Consider the following 18,223-nt stretch of genomic DNA (forward strand, 5'->3'; position numbering starts at 1 on the left):
ATGCTACCTAGCTGAGCTTTAACTCTCTATCCTCCGTGAGTCTGTATGTTTATTCTGTATGGGTCAGGGAGGGTGTGATTTTGTTAGAAGATAGAGCCAGTTCATAGTACTGTTCAAAAGCTACGTCGCGCGTGTCTATTTTTAGAATTTGGCACACCCAATGCTGCATATATGCAAAGAAAAATATCCCCATATTTACAGTAGCCTATGCGGTGTCACCAATCACGATACGGTTCGGTAGTTTTCGGTACATCGGGGGGGGGGGAAATGCCACATCCGTCAAATCTCGTACTGTCTCCAGCTCTCAAGAAAACCAGTGGCGGCATCCACATTAGCTTTTTCAATTAGTCCATTTAGCGAGTAATAGCCTACAATTATTTTTATTTGCATTGTAAAGTTGTGCACATTTTATCAACATTATTTGTGGATGCATATAGGCTAGACTTCTTCCTTCTCCGCACTTGGAGAATATTCATGGCGGAGATCTGCAATGTGCGGATTTGTTATTGCTAGTTAAGATAAATGCTAACACGGTAGTTCAGAGTGGTGTGTTTTTTCCGTTAAGTGTATGCTACTTGGTAATTAGCTAAATGATAAATAAGAAAAATCAGTTTTAATCTCCCTATAACACGAAGACGCTGCGTGTTACTTACCAACTCATCATTAGTGAGATCGATGGCACGCTCGTACCGAAAGCGAACCGTACTGTGACTTTTCTGTGCAATGCTGCATTAGCACTCTAACAGTAACGTTACTTAACTTACCTATACAATCTCACTTGGTTCTAGTGATATGATATACCCGCCATACCACCTAACCCAACGGTTCTAGTGACATGATATACCCGCCACACGACCCGACCCAACATCTTGGACCAGTGGTTGAGTTACTTCAGAGGCTATTGTTACCGTAGCTAGATAGCGAGCTAGCTAACGTTAACTGATCACCAACCATATCATCAGCTGACTGCATATCACTTACTTTTCTGGGTGCATCCTTGACAGATGTCTGTTGAAGTTTGAGGTTGTCCCGGTCTTCTCCTCAATAGTTCGTTTACATATCGAACATCTAGCAGTGATCTTGCTGGAATTTGTTGTAAAATCTGTGTAAGCAAAGAGCACAATTCGGGGCGTCTCTTTAGGCATCTTCGCGCTACTGAACACGACGGTATGCACGCCACGTGAATCCGCATGTAGGTGGAACACACGTGCCTGCCCTTACACGACATTTGAATAATGTTACAGTATTAATATAGCGATCAATATATTTTAGTAGGGCCTATTATTTAAAAAAAATCTAACAAAAACAGTCTTTATCAATTAAAAAGTCAGAGTCCGGGTCTCCAACTTCCGAGTCCAAATGCAGTAAATTCGCGAGTCCGAGTCCAAGTCCGAGTCATCAGTGCTCAAGTCCAAGTCGAGTCACAAGTCATGAAAATCAGGACTCGAGTCGGACTCGAGTCCGAGTCCTGGACTCGAGTACTACAACACTGCTATTCTGTTAGCAATGATGGGTGAACTGGGCTTGGTGGATATCTGGCACCACCTGCACACCAGAGAAAAAGACTTTCACGCATAAAAAAAGAAATAAAATATCAGGCATATTGACTTCCGGTGTTGTTATGGCAACACGTATACACCGGTCTTACCAGCGTCAGCTACAATACAGGCTTTAATGATATATTTGTTAAGTGGATTACAATATTTTATAAAAACCCTAGATCTAGAGTTAGGGTAAATGGACATTGTTCTGAATTTTTTACTCTCGGATGTGGGACGCACCAGGGGGATGCTCTATCGCCATCCTTGTTTGCACTCAGCATCGAACCACTGGCTGAACTAATAAGAACTAATCCCCACATACAGGGAATATCTGATGAAGGAAACGATCAACACAAATTAGCACTACTTGCAGATGATATATTATTATTCTTAGAAAGCCCTGTTACCTCTGTCCCCGCCCTCTTATATAGCCTTAATGAGTATAGTGCAGTGTCAGGGTAGAAGGTCAATACAAACAAATCCGAAGCCACGATGATAGCTGGGCAATGGCCTTCCCAATTAGATGACCTGATCCCTTTCAGAAGATCCAAACAGGGATTCAGATATCTTGGTGTAGTTATCACACCTAAAATTACACAGTTATTCTCCTCAAATCATGACAAATTGATTAAAGAAATTAATAAAGATTTAAACAGATGGGATATGCTGCCTCTGTCATTTTTTTTTGTTGGCAGGATTGAATCAGTGAGAAGGAATATTCTACCAAGATTACTTTTCGTATTTCAATCCCTACTTGTATTAGTACCACAAGCCACATTTAAGCTGTTAGAAAAACGAATATCAAAATTTATTTGGCAAAACAGGAGACCAAGAGTCAGATTAAAAATATTGATGCCAACAAAAGAGAGCGGAGGTCTGGGTTTACCCAACCTAAAACTTTACCATTGGGTAGCCCAGCGCAGAGCAGTAGTGGCCTGGGTTGTCAAGGATCTAGAGAATTGATGGGTTTCTATTGAACAAAACTCCTTACCAGGAGTATCATTATCTTCTCTTCCATTTCTTAGCTAACAGTCTTGGAAAAAGGTCAAAATAAATAATGTATGGATTAAAAATACACTGAAGGTCTGGACTTCAATCCAAAAGCAACTAAAGGGAGCTGCAGCTTTGTCAAGGACCATGCCCATAGTAGAAAATATAGAGTTTCTCCCATCTATGTGGGATGATGCTTATAAAAGACGGACTGAACGTGGGTTGAAGACAATTAATCAACTGTTTGATGGGAATACATTTAAATCTTCAACTCCAAGACAAGTTTGCTCTACTCTCAAGTGACCTATATTGATATTTACAAATTAGACACTATATCACAGAAAATACAGACTGGGATGATATTAAAAGAGAAACAATAAATATAGAAACCCACTTCATACAGCTGTTTGAACACCCTGTATTAACAACAAAAAATCCTATATGTACAAAAAGCTAGTGCTAGACACATCTGATACCACTATACATATCAAAGGACAATGGGGACTGGAGTTGAATACAGTAGTGGACAATGACGATTGGGAAGGCTCAAGGTTGTCATAAGGGGATTGGGAGCCAGTTATGGAAAGAATTTGACTGAAAGGTTAAAAATGAGGTTCTTTAGGACCCCACTGACAGCTTGTGTCTTTATAAGCAATTCTACCAACATGCTGGAGAGACTACATATTCTGGGACTGCCCGAAAATACAGACATTCTGGAAAAACGTCAAAGAAGAAATGGAGAACATCCTGGAAATGGACATTCCCCTAGACCCGTTATTGTTTCTATTGGAAATATCCCATAAGTACTTGTTTACCAGAGACCAGTGCTATATGTATACTACGTATTTTGTTGATGGTTGCAAAAAAAGAAAAGAAAAAAAACGATAAACTTGTTGAAGCCTAACCCCCCCACACACACACACACACAATGACTCAATGGTTGCAAAAAGTCAAACATGTCTACATGATGGAACACATGACTGCCCAGCCACAACTTAAATTGCCTATTTTTATAAGGAGATTGACACCAGTTAGCTATACCTTAGTTAGGAAACTTGTACTGTATTGTTTTGATGCATAATCTATGTATGTGTGTGTTCTATCCATGTATGGTGTTATGTCATCTATACGCGCATGTATGTCAAGTGAAGCCCAATCACAAGATGATTATGTTCTGCATTGTTAATTGCCTGTTAGTAATTGTAAATGGCTCGATGATTCCTCCCTCTCCACCTCAAGCTGATGAGTGGTGAGCGTTCTGGCGCAAAATGACTGACGTACATCACCCAGGTGGGTGCTACACATTGGTGGGTGTCTAGAAAAGCGCAATACAAATGTAATTATTATCATTAATAATAATATAATAATAATCTTTATTTCGGACACACCGCCAGTCCATAACATACAAGCAACAATACAATAAAAGAAAACAATACAATTTTAAAAAAATTAGGCCTACATGACACCCCTACACTCCACGCACGCACACACATGCGCACACACACACACACCTACACACACACGCACACACACACACACACACACACACACACACACACACACACACACACACACACACACACACACACACACACACACACACACAACAACATGTGAGGCACACGCACCGTACAACACAGTTCATAACAGATACAGGCTGTCTCGCCAGTGCTTTTGAAGTCTGGATGTGAACCGATAGCAGCTTTTCGTAGGGCTGGTTAGAGCCTATATGTTGCTGTTCTCGAACACATCCAGGCGACACATAAAATTATACATTAGCTGTCTTAAAAGTACATCACATGTAGGCACATCTGAGGACACAAACCACTGACTGGCACTATGGCATCTGGGGACATGAAGCAACAAGCTCATAGCATCATTGTAAGCCTCTCTGAGCCTCTGCATACTTCTCTTCCTGTAAGAAGACCAGAGATGAGCTGTATACAGAGGTGTTACATAAGCTCTAAACAATGAACACTTGACATTAACAGAACACATAGAGAACTTCCGAAGCAACATATTAGCCTGGGCGTAGATTTTACAGCATTGTCGGTATATATCTCCGTCATCCGTCAGATCATCAGAGAGGACATGTCTACGATATTTTATTTCCTTGCATGTGTCAAGAGAACTATCTAATAACTGAAACACAGGAAAATTTGATTTCCTGTCTTCTCTAGTTCTGACAATCATGACATTACTTTTTTGGCGTTATATTTAATGTCATGTTCTTCGCCATACTGCGAGCACACCTTCAGTAGCTGCTGAAGTCCAACACTATATGGGCTAACTAAAACTAAATCATCAGCATACATGAGGTGATTGATGACAGAGCCACCCACAAGACAGCTCGTGTTACACCCATTCAGCTGCCTCGACAGGTCATCCATATACATGCTGAACAAAAAAAGGAGACAAAATTCCACCTTGGCGAACCCCATTGCCTACATGGAATGGGGCAGACACATCATTGTCCCATTTTACCTGAAACGTCTGATGAGCATACCAGAAGACAAGAATTCTGACTATATAATTTGGAACACCTCCAGCCAGCAATTTCTACCAACATGCTGGAGAGAATAATATTGCAATATTATTATTTTTTATATTATTTTTATTTTTTAATATTCTTCTTCTTCCTCCTCTTCTTCTTCTTCTTCTTCTTCTTCTTCTTCTTCTTCTTCTTCTTATTATTATTATTATTATTATTATTATTACTATTATTACTATTATTATGTTAACTTAATGACTGGCAATAAAGTTTAAAAAAAAACGAGGGAGGCGGATATTTGCCCGCTCAGCCAGTTAGATGCGAGTCTGCGTGCTGCGTCTCTAAGGACTACCGGAAGTAACATGGAGCCACCAATCTAGCTTCATCAGGGGTGTGGACGATTAGCTGCGTGCTCTCGATGACAGCTCTTGTTTTGCTGGAGTAGCTGCGATGTGTAGCTTGGAAATTGATTAGTAGTTTCCGGCAATTTGAATGAATTATACAGCAGAGGGCTGCTATAAAGGAGAAAGAGGGTTTGCATAAATTAATAATTTCACGCCTTTATTTTCCTTGCTGCCATTTGCAATTTATCGATAATGCTAAATAAGTAACTAAGCTAGCTGGATAGCTAGTGTTAGCTACACAGCTTTTTCTATTTTCTTTTTTGTGTGTGCATATATTGTTGTTACCGATCTCTTTCCGCTGGGATAATGTGAATATATGAACGTTCCAAGCTGCTCTGTTAGCCGATAGTCGCTGACCAGTAAATCTTCAATGCAGGAGGACAGTTTACACTGATCGTGATGGCGTCGCTCTAAGACGCGCCTCGAGCTAACTGGCTCTGAATGTGATTAGTTAGCTGTGGCGAGGATCGCGACAATGTCTTGCAGATCTACCAAAGTCGCCCCAAGTGTTGATTTCGACCACAGTTGTTCAGACAGCGTGGAATATCTGACGTTAAATTTTGGGCCATTTGAGACTGTCCATCGGTGGAGGAGGCTCCCTCCATGTGACGAGTTCGTTGGTGCAAGGTAACTTGTTGACAGACATGCAGCTATGACATTTTCTATTTTTTCCTCTTTTTTGTTGTTGTTGTTGTTTACTGTTCCGCCTCAAACACTTTTGGCTTTATTCAGGCGCAGCAAGCATACTGTTGTGGCATACAGGGATGCCATATATGTCTTCGGCGGAGATAATGGGTGGGTAATTGTGTTGAACTTTGACAGCTCCTTTTTGGTCGTTTTAATAGTCCACCAGAGTAGCTGATCATCTGTGCTACCCATCCCTCTGTTTAGGAAGAATATGCTGAATGATTTGCTTCGTTTTGATGTGAAGGACTGCTCTTGGTGTCGGTAAGAAGGCTCATCATACCAATTCACCTTTCCACCATAAATTCACCCATATCGCCCACATCGTGTGATTTTGTTGTTCGATATAATAATCTGTTTATAGAGCCTTCACCACCGGAACCCCACCTGCTCCCAGATATCACCACTCGGCTGTTGTTTATGGCAGCAGCATGTTTGTTTTTGGTGAGGTGTGGTTTTTGCTTACTTTTTGCTTATGAAATGTCACTATCTGCACTAGTCAAACGCAGTAGTTGTTCAAATGTTTGGTTTATTTTATTTCAGGGGGCTACACTGGAGATATCTACTCAAACTCTAACTTGAAAAACAAAAATGATCTATTTGAGTACAAGTTTGCCACAGGACAATGGACAGAGTGGAAAGTAGAGGGCAGGTATTAATTGACCTCAAATAAAGACTGATAAAGATGTAAAAGTTCTATTTGCAGGATAGACTTCACTATTTCAGTGCCAGTAAATCTCTATAAAGGTAAGTTACTATTGTTTTTTTTGGGGGGGGGGGCATTTTTTCCATTTTAGCTTGCCAGTGGCCAGATCAGCACATGGGGCCACAGTCTACAATGATAAGCTATGGATTTTTGCTGGCTACGATGGAAATGCCAGGTAGGCTTGATGTTAGCTTTTGTCGCATCCAATATATGGATGTTCCATTGGACCTAATATTACTTGATTTTTTTTTTGTATCCAATCTATGGATGTTCCATTGGACCTAATATCATTACTTGATTTTTTTTCCCTTCTTCTATTGTCTTCTGCAGATTGAATGATATGTGGACTATCAGTCTTCAGGATCGCGAGCATGCTTGTTGGGAGGAGGCAAGTATAGAGAAATTCTTACAGAATATTCATAATGAGATGACTATCAAAGTACAAACAAAACTAACAAAACACACACAACATGTATTAATCTTTCCCCATGTTTTTTTTTTCCCAACCAGATTGATCAGAGTGGTGAGATTCCACCATCTTGTTGCAACTTCCCTGTGGCCGTATGCAGGGATAAGATGTTTGTTTTTTCTGGGCAGAGTGGAGCCAAAATCACAAACAACCTTTTCCAGTTTGAGTTCAAAGGGCACATGTGAGTAAACCTTTAGCTCATAGGACTTGTCCAGTTATAATTGTGTAATTTACAAATTGAAGCAGATTTTTTTTCTTGACGTCATCTATCCAACAGTTCTAGATGTTAGACCTTACTAGTTATTTTAATGATCGTTTAATTCAGGTGGACACGCATCCCCACTGAACACCTATTGCGAGGCTCGCCCCCACCTCCCCAAAGACGCTATGGCCACACCATGGTAGCGTTTGACCGCCACCTGTATGTATTCGGAGGTGCTGCTGACAACACTCTGCCCAATGAGCTTCACTGTTATGATGTTGACTCTCAGACTTGGGAGGTGATCCAGCCTAGTATGGACAGTGAGGTGTGTACTAGAGTATTAGGCCAATGTATAGTGATTATGAATGACTGAAATCACAAATGAGGCCTCCTCAATACCTGTGCCTCAAGGTAGTAAAATTCATGTCATATGTCCATTTTATTGTCATTTGTACAACCTACTTATGGGTCTCCACCCATATTGAAGTATGTGTGTGAAAGTTGTTATTTGAAATCCTTATGTGTTAATGCTCTTCCTTATCACATTCTACATTTTAAGGCCGTATCATTGGTAGAAATATAGTTTACTGTAAAAATGTGGTTTAAAATTTTGAGCCCGGATTCTTTTTGTTGCACACATCTACACTTTTATTTTGTGTCAAATTGGCTGACCTGTGCCATACTGGCCTATATGTTTAATCTTCAACTACAAGTTTTGAAGCAGTCCCTTAATGGGCCAGAAGAATCTTTTATCGGTTTCTTCTAAACATTGAGGTGAAGATGCTCAAGCTTTATATGTGTTTCTGGATTTATATTTTTATGAATTGCTTCATTTCTCTAACTTTTTTTCTCTACCCCCAAAGATGCCAAGTGGGAGACTCTTCCATGCAGCTGCTGTGATTCAGGATGCCTTGTACATCTTTGGCGGGACAGTGGACAACAATGTGCGCAGCGGGGAGATGTACAGATTCCAGGTCGGGATTTATCATCTCTACAATTGACCTGAACTAAAACTATATGATTGCCAAGGCTTGACTTTTTATAACTTGGGTGTAGTTTAAGATTTGTCATCTAGTTAGAATTTCTATTTTCTCTTTTTGTTTCTTGCAGTTCTCTTGTTATCCAAAGTGCACCCTCCATGAGGACTATGGCAAACTTTGGGAGAATCGTCAGTTCTGTGATGTGGAGTTTATTCTCGGGGAGGTGGGATCTCATTGTTGTCATGTGCTGCCAGAAGACTAAGCTCCAACATTGTTGGGGAAGAAAATACAAAGTGATTTGTAGATTCCATCCAGCCAAAGTTTTTTTTAATTATGGTTGTTTTGCTTAATACAGAGGGAGGAGCGAGTTCTGGGGCATATTGCCATAGTGACTGCAAGATGTCAGTGGCTCAGGAAGAAGATCTTGCAGGCACGGGATAAGCAAAGACAGGTCAGAGGTTTACTGTAGTTACACTTCATTTTTTCCCAGATGACAGTAGACTATAGTAGAAACACTAGGCAGCAATTTTTATGCACCCATTGGCAGCTTATAAGATGAAAAATCTGCAAACTTGATCATGTTCTATATGCCCTCCACTTGGCTAATTAAAATAAAATACTCCCCAGCGCGAAACAATTGGCAGTCAAGTTGAATGACATGTTTTCCATTGATGAGACAAGTTCTTTTAATGTCCTTCTCACTAGTCTATAATCTAATAACGTGTCTTTTCTCTATTATTACCTCATGTACCTTCACACTTGGTTCTGTACTATGTATCATCGTATCAAGAGTTGGGATGTGTATAGTGTTTATTAACTGTATATTGTGTGTCTTGGATCATACATTTTAAGTCTTTGCATCAATTTTACAATGGCAAATTCCTTTGCATTCATTATACAAGATATATATTTTAGCTGTCATACATGGACCCAGTTTTCCTTTCATTTTTTTAAGAATGTCACAGAAAGTCATAGAAGTATGTCTCAATTTACATTTCTCCAGTAACATCAAAGAAAGCACTTTCCAGTCAGCATTTTTTTTAAAATTTGCTTTCAGTTTTCTCCACTCCTTACTATTCCTAACTGCACGCTGAACTTCAGTGCCAGTCAGCGCAAGAGCACTGCAGTTTACTATTGCTGAAAAAACCCAGCCAAGTCGACAATCAAGAACCATGGGAAAACCGCAGGCTAGATAGGCTGACTATGAAGGATTTGCTGCATACTTTTTAAGAAAATTGTTGGAAAATATTTTCATTCACAGTGTGCATATGGGTAGGGTGTAAAATCAACAACCTTTTTGATGTGAGGAAATGCGTATGAGTGTCAAAACATTATACATATTAATACAAATAATCATAACATTGGGGAATCTTTGTATAGAGGAACTTCAGTTGGAATGTTCTACAGAATGTGTTGGGTAATCCACTCTCTTAGTCCTGTCTCTGTGTGTAGAAGAGTAAACAGGACAGCAGCGAGGAAATTGAAGAGGGGGCAGCTGGTGGCCCAAGAGATATCCCAGGATGCAGCAGGCCATCGGGTACGCAGCCTCTGCTAGAAGTATCCATCAGGGAAGCAGAGGCCCAACCCTTTGAAGTGCTAATGCAGTTCCTCTACACAGACAAGATCCAGTACCCACGCAGAGGTCAGCCCTCTCCTGTTGCTAGGTCAGCCATTGGCCTGTAACTACATTACTCCCCTATAGAGGGAGAGAGATAGATAATTATCTTTCCCTGACTCGTAGGTCATGTCCAGGATGTTCTCCTGATCATGGATGTGTACAAACTCGCCCTTAGTTTTAAGCTGTCACGACTAGAGCAACTCTGTGTTCAATACATTGAGGCATCTGTAGACCTGCAAAATGTTCTGAGTGTTTGTGAGAATGCCAACAAGCTGCAACTGGACCAGCTCAAGGTATGTCAACATAACTCTTCAGAGTGGACATGGTAATAAGAGGTGATGCTTCAGATTTGGTGCAACCTTAATGCACAAACTGATTTCTCCTTACTCCAGGAACATTGCCTTAATTTTGTGGTGAAGGAGTCGCACTTTAACCAGGTGATCATGACGAAGGAGTTTGAGCACCTGTCTACTCCTCTGATTGTGGAGATAGTGCGACGTAAGCAGTTGCCTCCTCCCAGGCTGTACTCAGACCAGCCTGTGGACATAGGAACATCCCTGGTGCAGGACATGAAGGCTTACCTAGAGGGAGGTGGTTTGGAGTTCTGTGACATTATCCTGCTGTTAGATGGACACCCACGGCCTGCTCATAAGGCCATACTGGCTGCCCGCTCCAGGTAGGCACCTAAAAGTATAATTTGCAAGTTCTGACTTGGCTTGTTTGTGTGCCCTCTGTCATTCTGGTGTATTTCCCTTTGGTAATGCTTCCCATGCTTTTCTTCTCAAGTTACTTTGAGGCGATGTTCCGTTCATTTATGCCTGAGGATGGTCAGGTGAACATCTCCATCGGTGAGATGGTTCCAAGTAAACAGGCCTTTGAGTCCATGTTGCGCTACATATACTATGGTGATGTCAATATGCCTCCAGAAGATTCGCTGTATCCTTTTCAAATGCTAATTCTTTATTTTATTTTTTCAATTTTTACTCAACTATTATAACCAGTTATATCTTTTACAGATAGACAGGGTCAAAAAAAGTAGAACTAAGACAAACAGAAGAACTGCAAAGAATAAAGACGTGAAAATACCTTCCAATGATATCAAGCACAAAGTAAAAATTCACAGCATAAGCACTCGGAAGTTGCTAATCAATAATTCGACCTAGTTTTCAGTTTAATCAGCCTCAGTAGCAGCTTTATTACTAAGTGACATCCATAGACCAAAGTAATGTATGTTTCCTCCTTGAGTCTTGATGACAGATATCTGTTTGCAGCACCATACTACTATGGATTTTCAAATAACAGGCTGCAAGCCTACTGCAAACAGAATCTAGAGATGAACGTCACTGTGGAGAATGTCTTACAGGTATTTATGTTTTAAACAGGAGGGAGCTATGAACTAATTTGGCTTTGCAGCCCCTATTAAATACTTGAGCTTTTTGTTTATTTTTGTGTGTGTGTGTGTGTGCGTGTGCGTGTGTGTGTGCGCGTGAAGTCATTTCCTCACTCAGTGGGACCTCATTATTTTCTGTTCTCCTTTCAAGATTCTAGAGGCAGCGGACAAGACACAAGCCCTGGACATGAAGAAGCACTGCCTACACATTATTGTCCACCAGTTCATCAAGGTGGGTGGGCTTGTATCTGAAGCCCTGGGGGTGTGCTGCCCACTCACTGCAGCTGAGCTAACCCCCTAACCCCTTCCTCTTTGCGGGAGACTGACCCCCTTTGGTCAAGTGGATTACTCTCCACCTTGTACATAAATGAAAGAGTGTTTACAGTCGGGCCGGCTGTACAAGCACCTTATCTGTCAATGTTGTGGGTCACGGTGCCAATCCTGGTATTGTTTGCTTTTAAAAGAAGCAGTGAAAGCACCGGAGCGCTGCTTGTTGTAGCATTAGAACTGTACTTACACTAGTTTCAGTTTCACTTATTTTAGTCTATTTGCAGCTTTTGTTTCCCCTCTGCATGACCAATTTAGTGCTCCCCGTCACTTATTTTGCTCTGCTTGAGCACATATATATTGCTTTTACAGCCATAGTATTTCTTTATAGTTCATTTTTCCATTTTTTTTTGCTCTCCTCCCCTTCCAAAGGTATCCAAGCTCCCCAATCTGCGGTCTCTCAGCCAGCTGCTGCTGTTGGACATCATCGAGTCCCTGGCCACTCACATATCAGACAAACAGTGTGCCGAGATGGGCTCTGACATTTAGGATGACCAAGGATAAACTGGCCTCATTTCTCTTCCTGCAGAAGCCTGCATATGTCCTCTTCCTCCACACTACTTCTAGTCATTCCCTGTTCCCCACATGCAGTACCGTTCTTTATGTTGGACCTCGCATGTCTTTTCTTCCCAATGGTTATTTTCTCCACACCAAACTGTATTAGGTTCTTTTTAGGTATACATGTGAAATTACATCATGCCGGATGCTGTGTTAGTCCATGTCTCGACCAGTAGTGTTAGTACTGCTAATGATCATAAGTACCATTTTTATCCATTTAATCCTCACATATTTATGCTGCATCTACAGAGAAAAACTCCAATCAGGGTTTGATTCTGGGCAGTACTGCTGCTGAACTTGTTACCTTTGTTCTGTCTGAGATATGCAATGTAAGAATTCATACTGATGGCACTATATAGTAGATGTTTCATTGAAATTGTTTCTGTAAAAAAATCTATCCATCAAGTTAGGTTCACAGTCATCTAAATGCAACTCAATGTGTTTAGTTACGTGGATCATAATGCTCACTTGTACCTGATATTTGCTTGCAAGTATTTTAGATGGGAGCATTTTATTAAAAATGCTGTAAGAAATCAGAATTATTTGTTGGAGTTGTTTATGACATGTATAGCTTGTTGCAGCTATTTGTATGTTGCTTGATGGTTATTTGACATTGATAAACAGAACTGATATTTGACATTTTAACTTCCTGCCACTGCAGGTGGCAAAGGGTTGAGCTCTTTTTACCTCTATAATATAGCAGTGTGCATTTAATGGCAACAATGTGCTATTGTTAAATGTTAGTTCACATGACTTCCATGTATTTAATGCCTTAATAAATATATTTGTGAAGTGAGTGAAACTGGGTCTCTGTTGTTACCTCTGCAGTGCACCAGTCCCTCAAATGCAATGCACAAAGGGTGGAAACTGGGCTAGCTTGATACTAGCACAATAGATTCATAATGCGTTCTCTGTCAGCCACCAGAACATTCTTCCAGAATGTTTCTACTGCTGTCTAGTGTTCATGTTATAGTAACAGCTTTTTGCAACGAAAATCAACACACAGACAAACTTGCTGTTATCGAGGAACAAGACTAGATGTCTCACTGCAAAAAATTTCTAGGAGATGTGTTAAAATTCTGTTAAAGTCAAAATGAGTGCAAGCAGCTGTTGTCTTTCAGTTGGCTATGTATTCAGTTTTTTTTTCATATTTCTCATGTTAGATACTGACAAATGATGTCATACTGAGCCGTGTTCGTGACATAGATTAAAACCCGTAAAAGCTTTTTTTTCTTTCAGGAAATATCTGGAGGTTAATCCTTGACCTTTATCGTTAGAAATCGGTGTCCTTCATGAGTTTCAGCCACCACAGATGGGTAGGAATTGATAAGCATGGGACAATGCCCCTCAGTATACATGGGAAAATTCCTGCAACTTCAGCAAGGTTATGAAACCTAAATTTAGTTGGACAAATTCAAGTGGTTATTTTCTTTTCATAAATGGCTTACTTTTGTACACTTCCTAAATAATTTGTATGAATAAGATGGTGAAGAAATATTTGTCTTTCCTATAGAGATCATCTTTTTGACATCTCAAACTAAATGTTAACATCTGAAAATTCAGTTGATAATTTTTTTTTCAATAAGATCTAATTAAAAGAGACTGAACTACACGCCGAGATGCAGGACTGGATATCCTGTCCCCTGCATGCTGCACACCAAGCTTTATAAAGCTTCGCAGAGGAATTCACAAAGTGTCGGAGTCCTTAAGGCTCATTTGTAAGTAGCATTGCTGGGAGCACAAGGTGCTATTCATAGCCTTGATACTTGAGACACTTGGCAAATCAAAAGCCTTTCCCTATATTCCCTTACTATGGGGAACCCTTGACTGTCGTAATCTCATATCAGTGACATAAGTAAAATATTTCTTCTAGATAATCAGAACTTCAAAAGACAGTCATAACTGCTCAGAGTACCATAAAAATTGGTCATCTTGGTCACCCTTGGGATAGTTTTTGGCTGTTCTTTTTATGTGTTCCCCCTTGCCCAACTTGCTCATGTTTCATTCATTTCAGACTACTTGTGCACACACTCAGCCTAAATTCCCATTGGACATATCTGGTTTCATCTGAAGACGGTGTTCATTGTTCATACCAAAGATAGTCATCACTAAGACAAAACAATAAGTCTGTTGTAATGCTACAGCCCTGGATTATCCTCCAGTTATCAGGTGCATTTTATCAAATAGCTTAATGAGGAAGGCTGTCTGGATCAGTCTAGCTACCGTAGTAGGCGGGTTGGGCTGGCGAGGCTGACTTTGCTGTCTACTCCTAAACTTAACCAGAGGGGGAGAAACAACGGTAGAGTGAGTGTGTGTGTGCATGTTAAAGGCAACAAAAGAAACAAGATGGTTTTTCTGACGACAAAAATGATGGAAAGAACAGCGCTCTTTGTCACATTTGGGGGTCTGGTCACCTCTCTCATCACCACTTTCCTCCCTCTGTGGAAGACGATGAACTCTGACCTGAACGAAGTGGAGAACTGGTACTCTGGACTGTGGCACACGTGTATCTTCACTGAGGAAGTCGGAGTACAGTGCAAGGCCTTTGAGTCCATCCTAGCGCTCCCTATGGATCTGCAGGTCTCAAGGGTGCTCATGTTGGTGTCGATAGGCGCCGGCACTCTCGCCGTACTTGTGGCATTCCCAGGGCTCGAAGGGGTGAAGGTGTGCTCAGGGCGACGGGGCCTGAAGAGGGGGCTCCTCATCCTCAGCGGGGTCCTATCCTGGGTATCAGGGCTCACCACTCTGGCCCCCGTCTCCATAGTGGCCTATACAACTGTGGTTGAATTCTGGGATGAAAACTTACCTGATGTGGTGCCACGCTGGGAGTTTGGGGAGGCAATGTTCTCCGGATGGTTTGCAGGTCTCACGCTGATTATTGGAGGTACTCTCTTTTTTATAGGTGTGTGTATGGGGGACTATGACCAGCGGTCACCCAGCCTCCCAAACACTCTGCAGATGGAGCGAAGGACAAAGCACTACCTAAAGACTGAGGTTTTATAACTTTTTAAATAGTGAAATTTGTCAATTCTTCATGTCTAAACGCTTAATTGACAACAACAAAATGTTAAATACATCAAATTGAAAACTTTGCAGTGAAATACAAATTGTCACTTTGGAAATGTACCAAAAGCCACGTTTGTGTTTATGATACTCTTTAACAAAGAAAAAGCCTTTCTAATGCAAGCGTTGGTGAGAGTTTTTGATGCTAATCTTTCTTTGATTCATTCATTTCTGACTGAATTCTTCTGTGCAAGTGTTCTTTCAAAATTCTGTTAGGTTGTGTAAGCTGTCAATCTGCTTGACAAAACTTTTGGCTGGAAAACCTGTCCTCTATCTAATTGTGCAAGTTTGATGAAGATGGGAAATGATGAAAGTACTCAGAGAGCACTGCGGGTGAGCTGCTGGGATTATTCATTAGGCATTCACTTAAGGTTTTCCTGGCTCTATCTCAGTATGTCCCATGACAGTCATTGATATGCCTGGCTGTGGAAGCAGTACAATGACAAAGCAGTATCATGATTCATGATCAAAACTGATAATCTTTTCAGTACAGTTCTTTAAGTAAAACTATTGAATTATTTTTTATTGGTTCTACTTAAGTATCAAAAGTGCTGTATTCATGTAAATACCATGTACTGTTTATTCAGACATCATCTATTGTATGTCAAACCCTTTCTAAATGCCTGTGTGTGACAAAAATTGAGTAAAAAAAAATAGCACTTATTCTTTGAAAATGTTGCAGATTAAAAAATTAGTTCCCCAAAATTAAAAAGTATCTGAAATAGGTTTGAAATTTTATACATTACTTACATTACATTGCGTTCCAAGATGGCGCCCAACTGTACGGCTGCCGTACTCGGGGTCCTTCGATTACATATGACGTCACGGCTAGCTTTATAGTTATTTAGCTGTGTGTTTTTTTTTTCTTTTTTTTTTCCAATCCACGTTGACACAGAGTTGGTTAGTAAAGGTGCGCGGGCCGAAGCCCCGAGCTGCGTCTTAGGAGCGAGGACGCAGGCTCAGGACCGGACGAGCGAACGCGCGCGAGGGCTGAAGGCCCGAGCTGCGTCTAACGTCAATCTACTGTTTCCCGCTGTTCCTCAACCATCCGGTAGGGCTAGTAGACCGGTCTTGTATCGAAACCCTTTTACCCCGTCGACGTCTGTTTCCCCCTATGGAAACAGGGTAGCTATCGGGTACGATCAGGTTAAGGTAAGCGTTTGGTTAAAGTTAAAGTTAGGAAGTTGAGGTTAGGTTAATGTAAGGATTTCCTAATAAACTAAAGCAAAGAGATGAGCCATGTGCCGATGCGTGTCTGCTTGGTCCAAGAATGATTCCATTTGTTCCGTTTTGAACGTTTATTTTAACTGTAGACATGAGACAAAACAATGAAGTGCATCCAAGTAATGAATTGTGCCCACGTATCACCAAAAAAAACCCCAACTTTACTACTGAAAACCGTGAGACTCCACTCTTCCACTCAGTATCCCAAAATACACTAACGCTAACTAGTCTCCCTTCTTAAAGCGACAGGCACCATTAGGGCTACGCACCACCGCGATACAAATATAATAAAAGTATAAAGATAGACAGTGTAACTCATAAATATCAACACTAAATATTCAAATTACTAAATGTTACTAAATATGAACTATAAAGAGACATTTGGCTCCTACATTACTGGCCCCTACTTGTTCCGATAATGCTAGAGTTAAGAACAATTACCACATCTATATAAAAATCCACCATTACAAAAATGAACAGGCATTTGTACTGTCAAATATTCAACGTTCCAAACATAACAGAAAGTAGCACTTAGTAGGCGCATTAATTGGTCAACATTTTGCCGGTCAGTTTGGCATGTTTATAACAGAGGTCTAGCGCCTCTACAGATGCGCTGAATTGAGCTGGCGAACACTAAGGTGGTGTGACTCCGGTTAGAGAATAACGGAGGCGGAGCTTCAGTTTGAGGATATTTATGCAAGAATGTGTGGTTGTATTTCCTCGAAATGGAAGAGAGGTAAACTGTCGCTCACAAGCAGTCAGGCGGACTGAGAAAGCTGGCTAGAATTGATTGGAAATCCCTTGGTCAGAACCGGAAAGTCTCTTCATCTCTTAAAGGGCCAGTAACCTTACCAGTAAATTGAAGTGAGTTCAAAATACCAGTAATACTAGCGGGAGCCACACTAAACTCTTCTTAACCAGGGCTGCCCTACAATGTTCATTTTCTGAAAGGATATAGAGAAAAAGACAGAGAGAAAGAGAGAGAGAGCCAGAGGTTACCAGTATTGTATTTTTAAATCACTTCAGGACACAGCGCTGTCGCTCGACACAACCTCTCCGTGGCATTCTTTATTTAGACTGACACAGCATCAAAGGCAGACCCGATCAAACAACCCAAAGACCGCAGGCATCACCAATCGATCCCAGCACAATAGAACAGCACCAAATCAAATGCAGCACTGTCGATGTGTGCATACATAACATTCCCCCCCCCCCCCGGCAGGATTTCAAACATGAAAGGTTGACACAAAGTCCTCTAGGTGGCCAGGGCATAAACGTGTGCGAACAGGTCGCGGGGCGGCCTGAGGCTGGGCAGGCCGAGGTGGGGAGGGAGAAGGCAGGGGAAGCTGAGGCCCAGGAATGTCTGGGGCCCGTGTAGGAGCTGCATGAAGCCCCGGGGCGTCTCGCCATGCTGAGGGAATGACTATGGTTGTGTCACCAGCTGTGTGTGGCGGAGCTGACACCTTCCGTAGACAACTGGAGTGCCACCGAGTGCCATCGCTGAGGAGGTAAGTGGCTGGGCCCAGCTGACGGGTGACTTGGAGAGGAGAGGACCAGTATGAAGCCATTTTATTGT

The 18,223-nt window shown here is 41.3% G+C and overlaps 2 protein-coding genes across 3 annotated transcripts; both read left to right on the plus strand.

Annotated features, from left to right (window-relative positions):
* Positions 1 to 5,444: 5,444 nt before the first annotated feature.
* lztr1 (leucine zipper like post translational regulator 1) lies at positions 5,445 to 13,151 on the plus strand. 2 transcript variants are annotated; one of them, XM_056285887.1, is made up of 20 exons: positions 5,445 to 5,555; positions 5,803 to 6,053; positions 6,159 to 6,221; positions 6,318 to 6,374; positions 6,475 to 6,554; positions 6,654 to 6,762; positions 6,908 to 6,991; positions 7,147 to 7,204; positions 7,327 to 7,466; positions 7,611 to 7,812; positions 8,351 to 8,461; positions 8,598 to 8,690; positions 8,823 to 8,918; positions 9,920 to 10,109; positions 10,209 to 10,378; positions 10,478 to 10,761; positions 10,872 to 11,021; positions 11,343 to 11,448; positions 11,627 to 11,707; positions 12,175 to 13,151. In XM_056285887.1, the coding sequence occupies exons 2-20, from the start codon at positions 5,902 to 5,904 to the stop codon at positions 12,289 to 12,291; spliced, it is 2,343 nt and encodes a 780-aa protein (XP_056141862.1). In that variant the 5' UTR covers positions 5,445 to 5,555; positions 5,803 to 5,901; the 3' UTR covers positions 12,292 to 13,151. The 2 variants fall into 2 exon arrangements, with proteins under 2 accessions (XP_056141862.1, XP_056141852.1); XM_056285877.1 differs by having other exon boundaries at positions 5,474 to 6,053.
* A 1,555-nt stretch (positions 13,152 to 14,706) lies between these two features.
* On the plus strand, positions 14,707 to 15,363 carry cldn26 (claudin 26). Its single transcript, XM_056295283.1, has one exon. The coding sequence runs from the start codon at positions 14,707 to 14,709 to the stop codon at positions 15,361 to 15,363; it is 657 nt and encodes a 218-aa protein (XP_056151258.1).
* The last annotated feature ends 2,860 nt before the right edge of the window (positions 15,364 to 18,223 follow it).

This window comes from Lampris incognitus, chromosome 1 (genome assembly GCF_029633865.1).
Source record: "Lampris incognitus isolate fLamInc1 chromosome 1, fLamInc1.hap2, whole genome shotgun sequence".
Taxonomy (NCBI): Eukaryota; Metazoa; Chordata; class Actinopteri; order Lampriformes; family Lampridae; genus Lampris; species Lampris incognitus.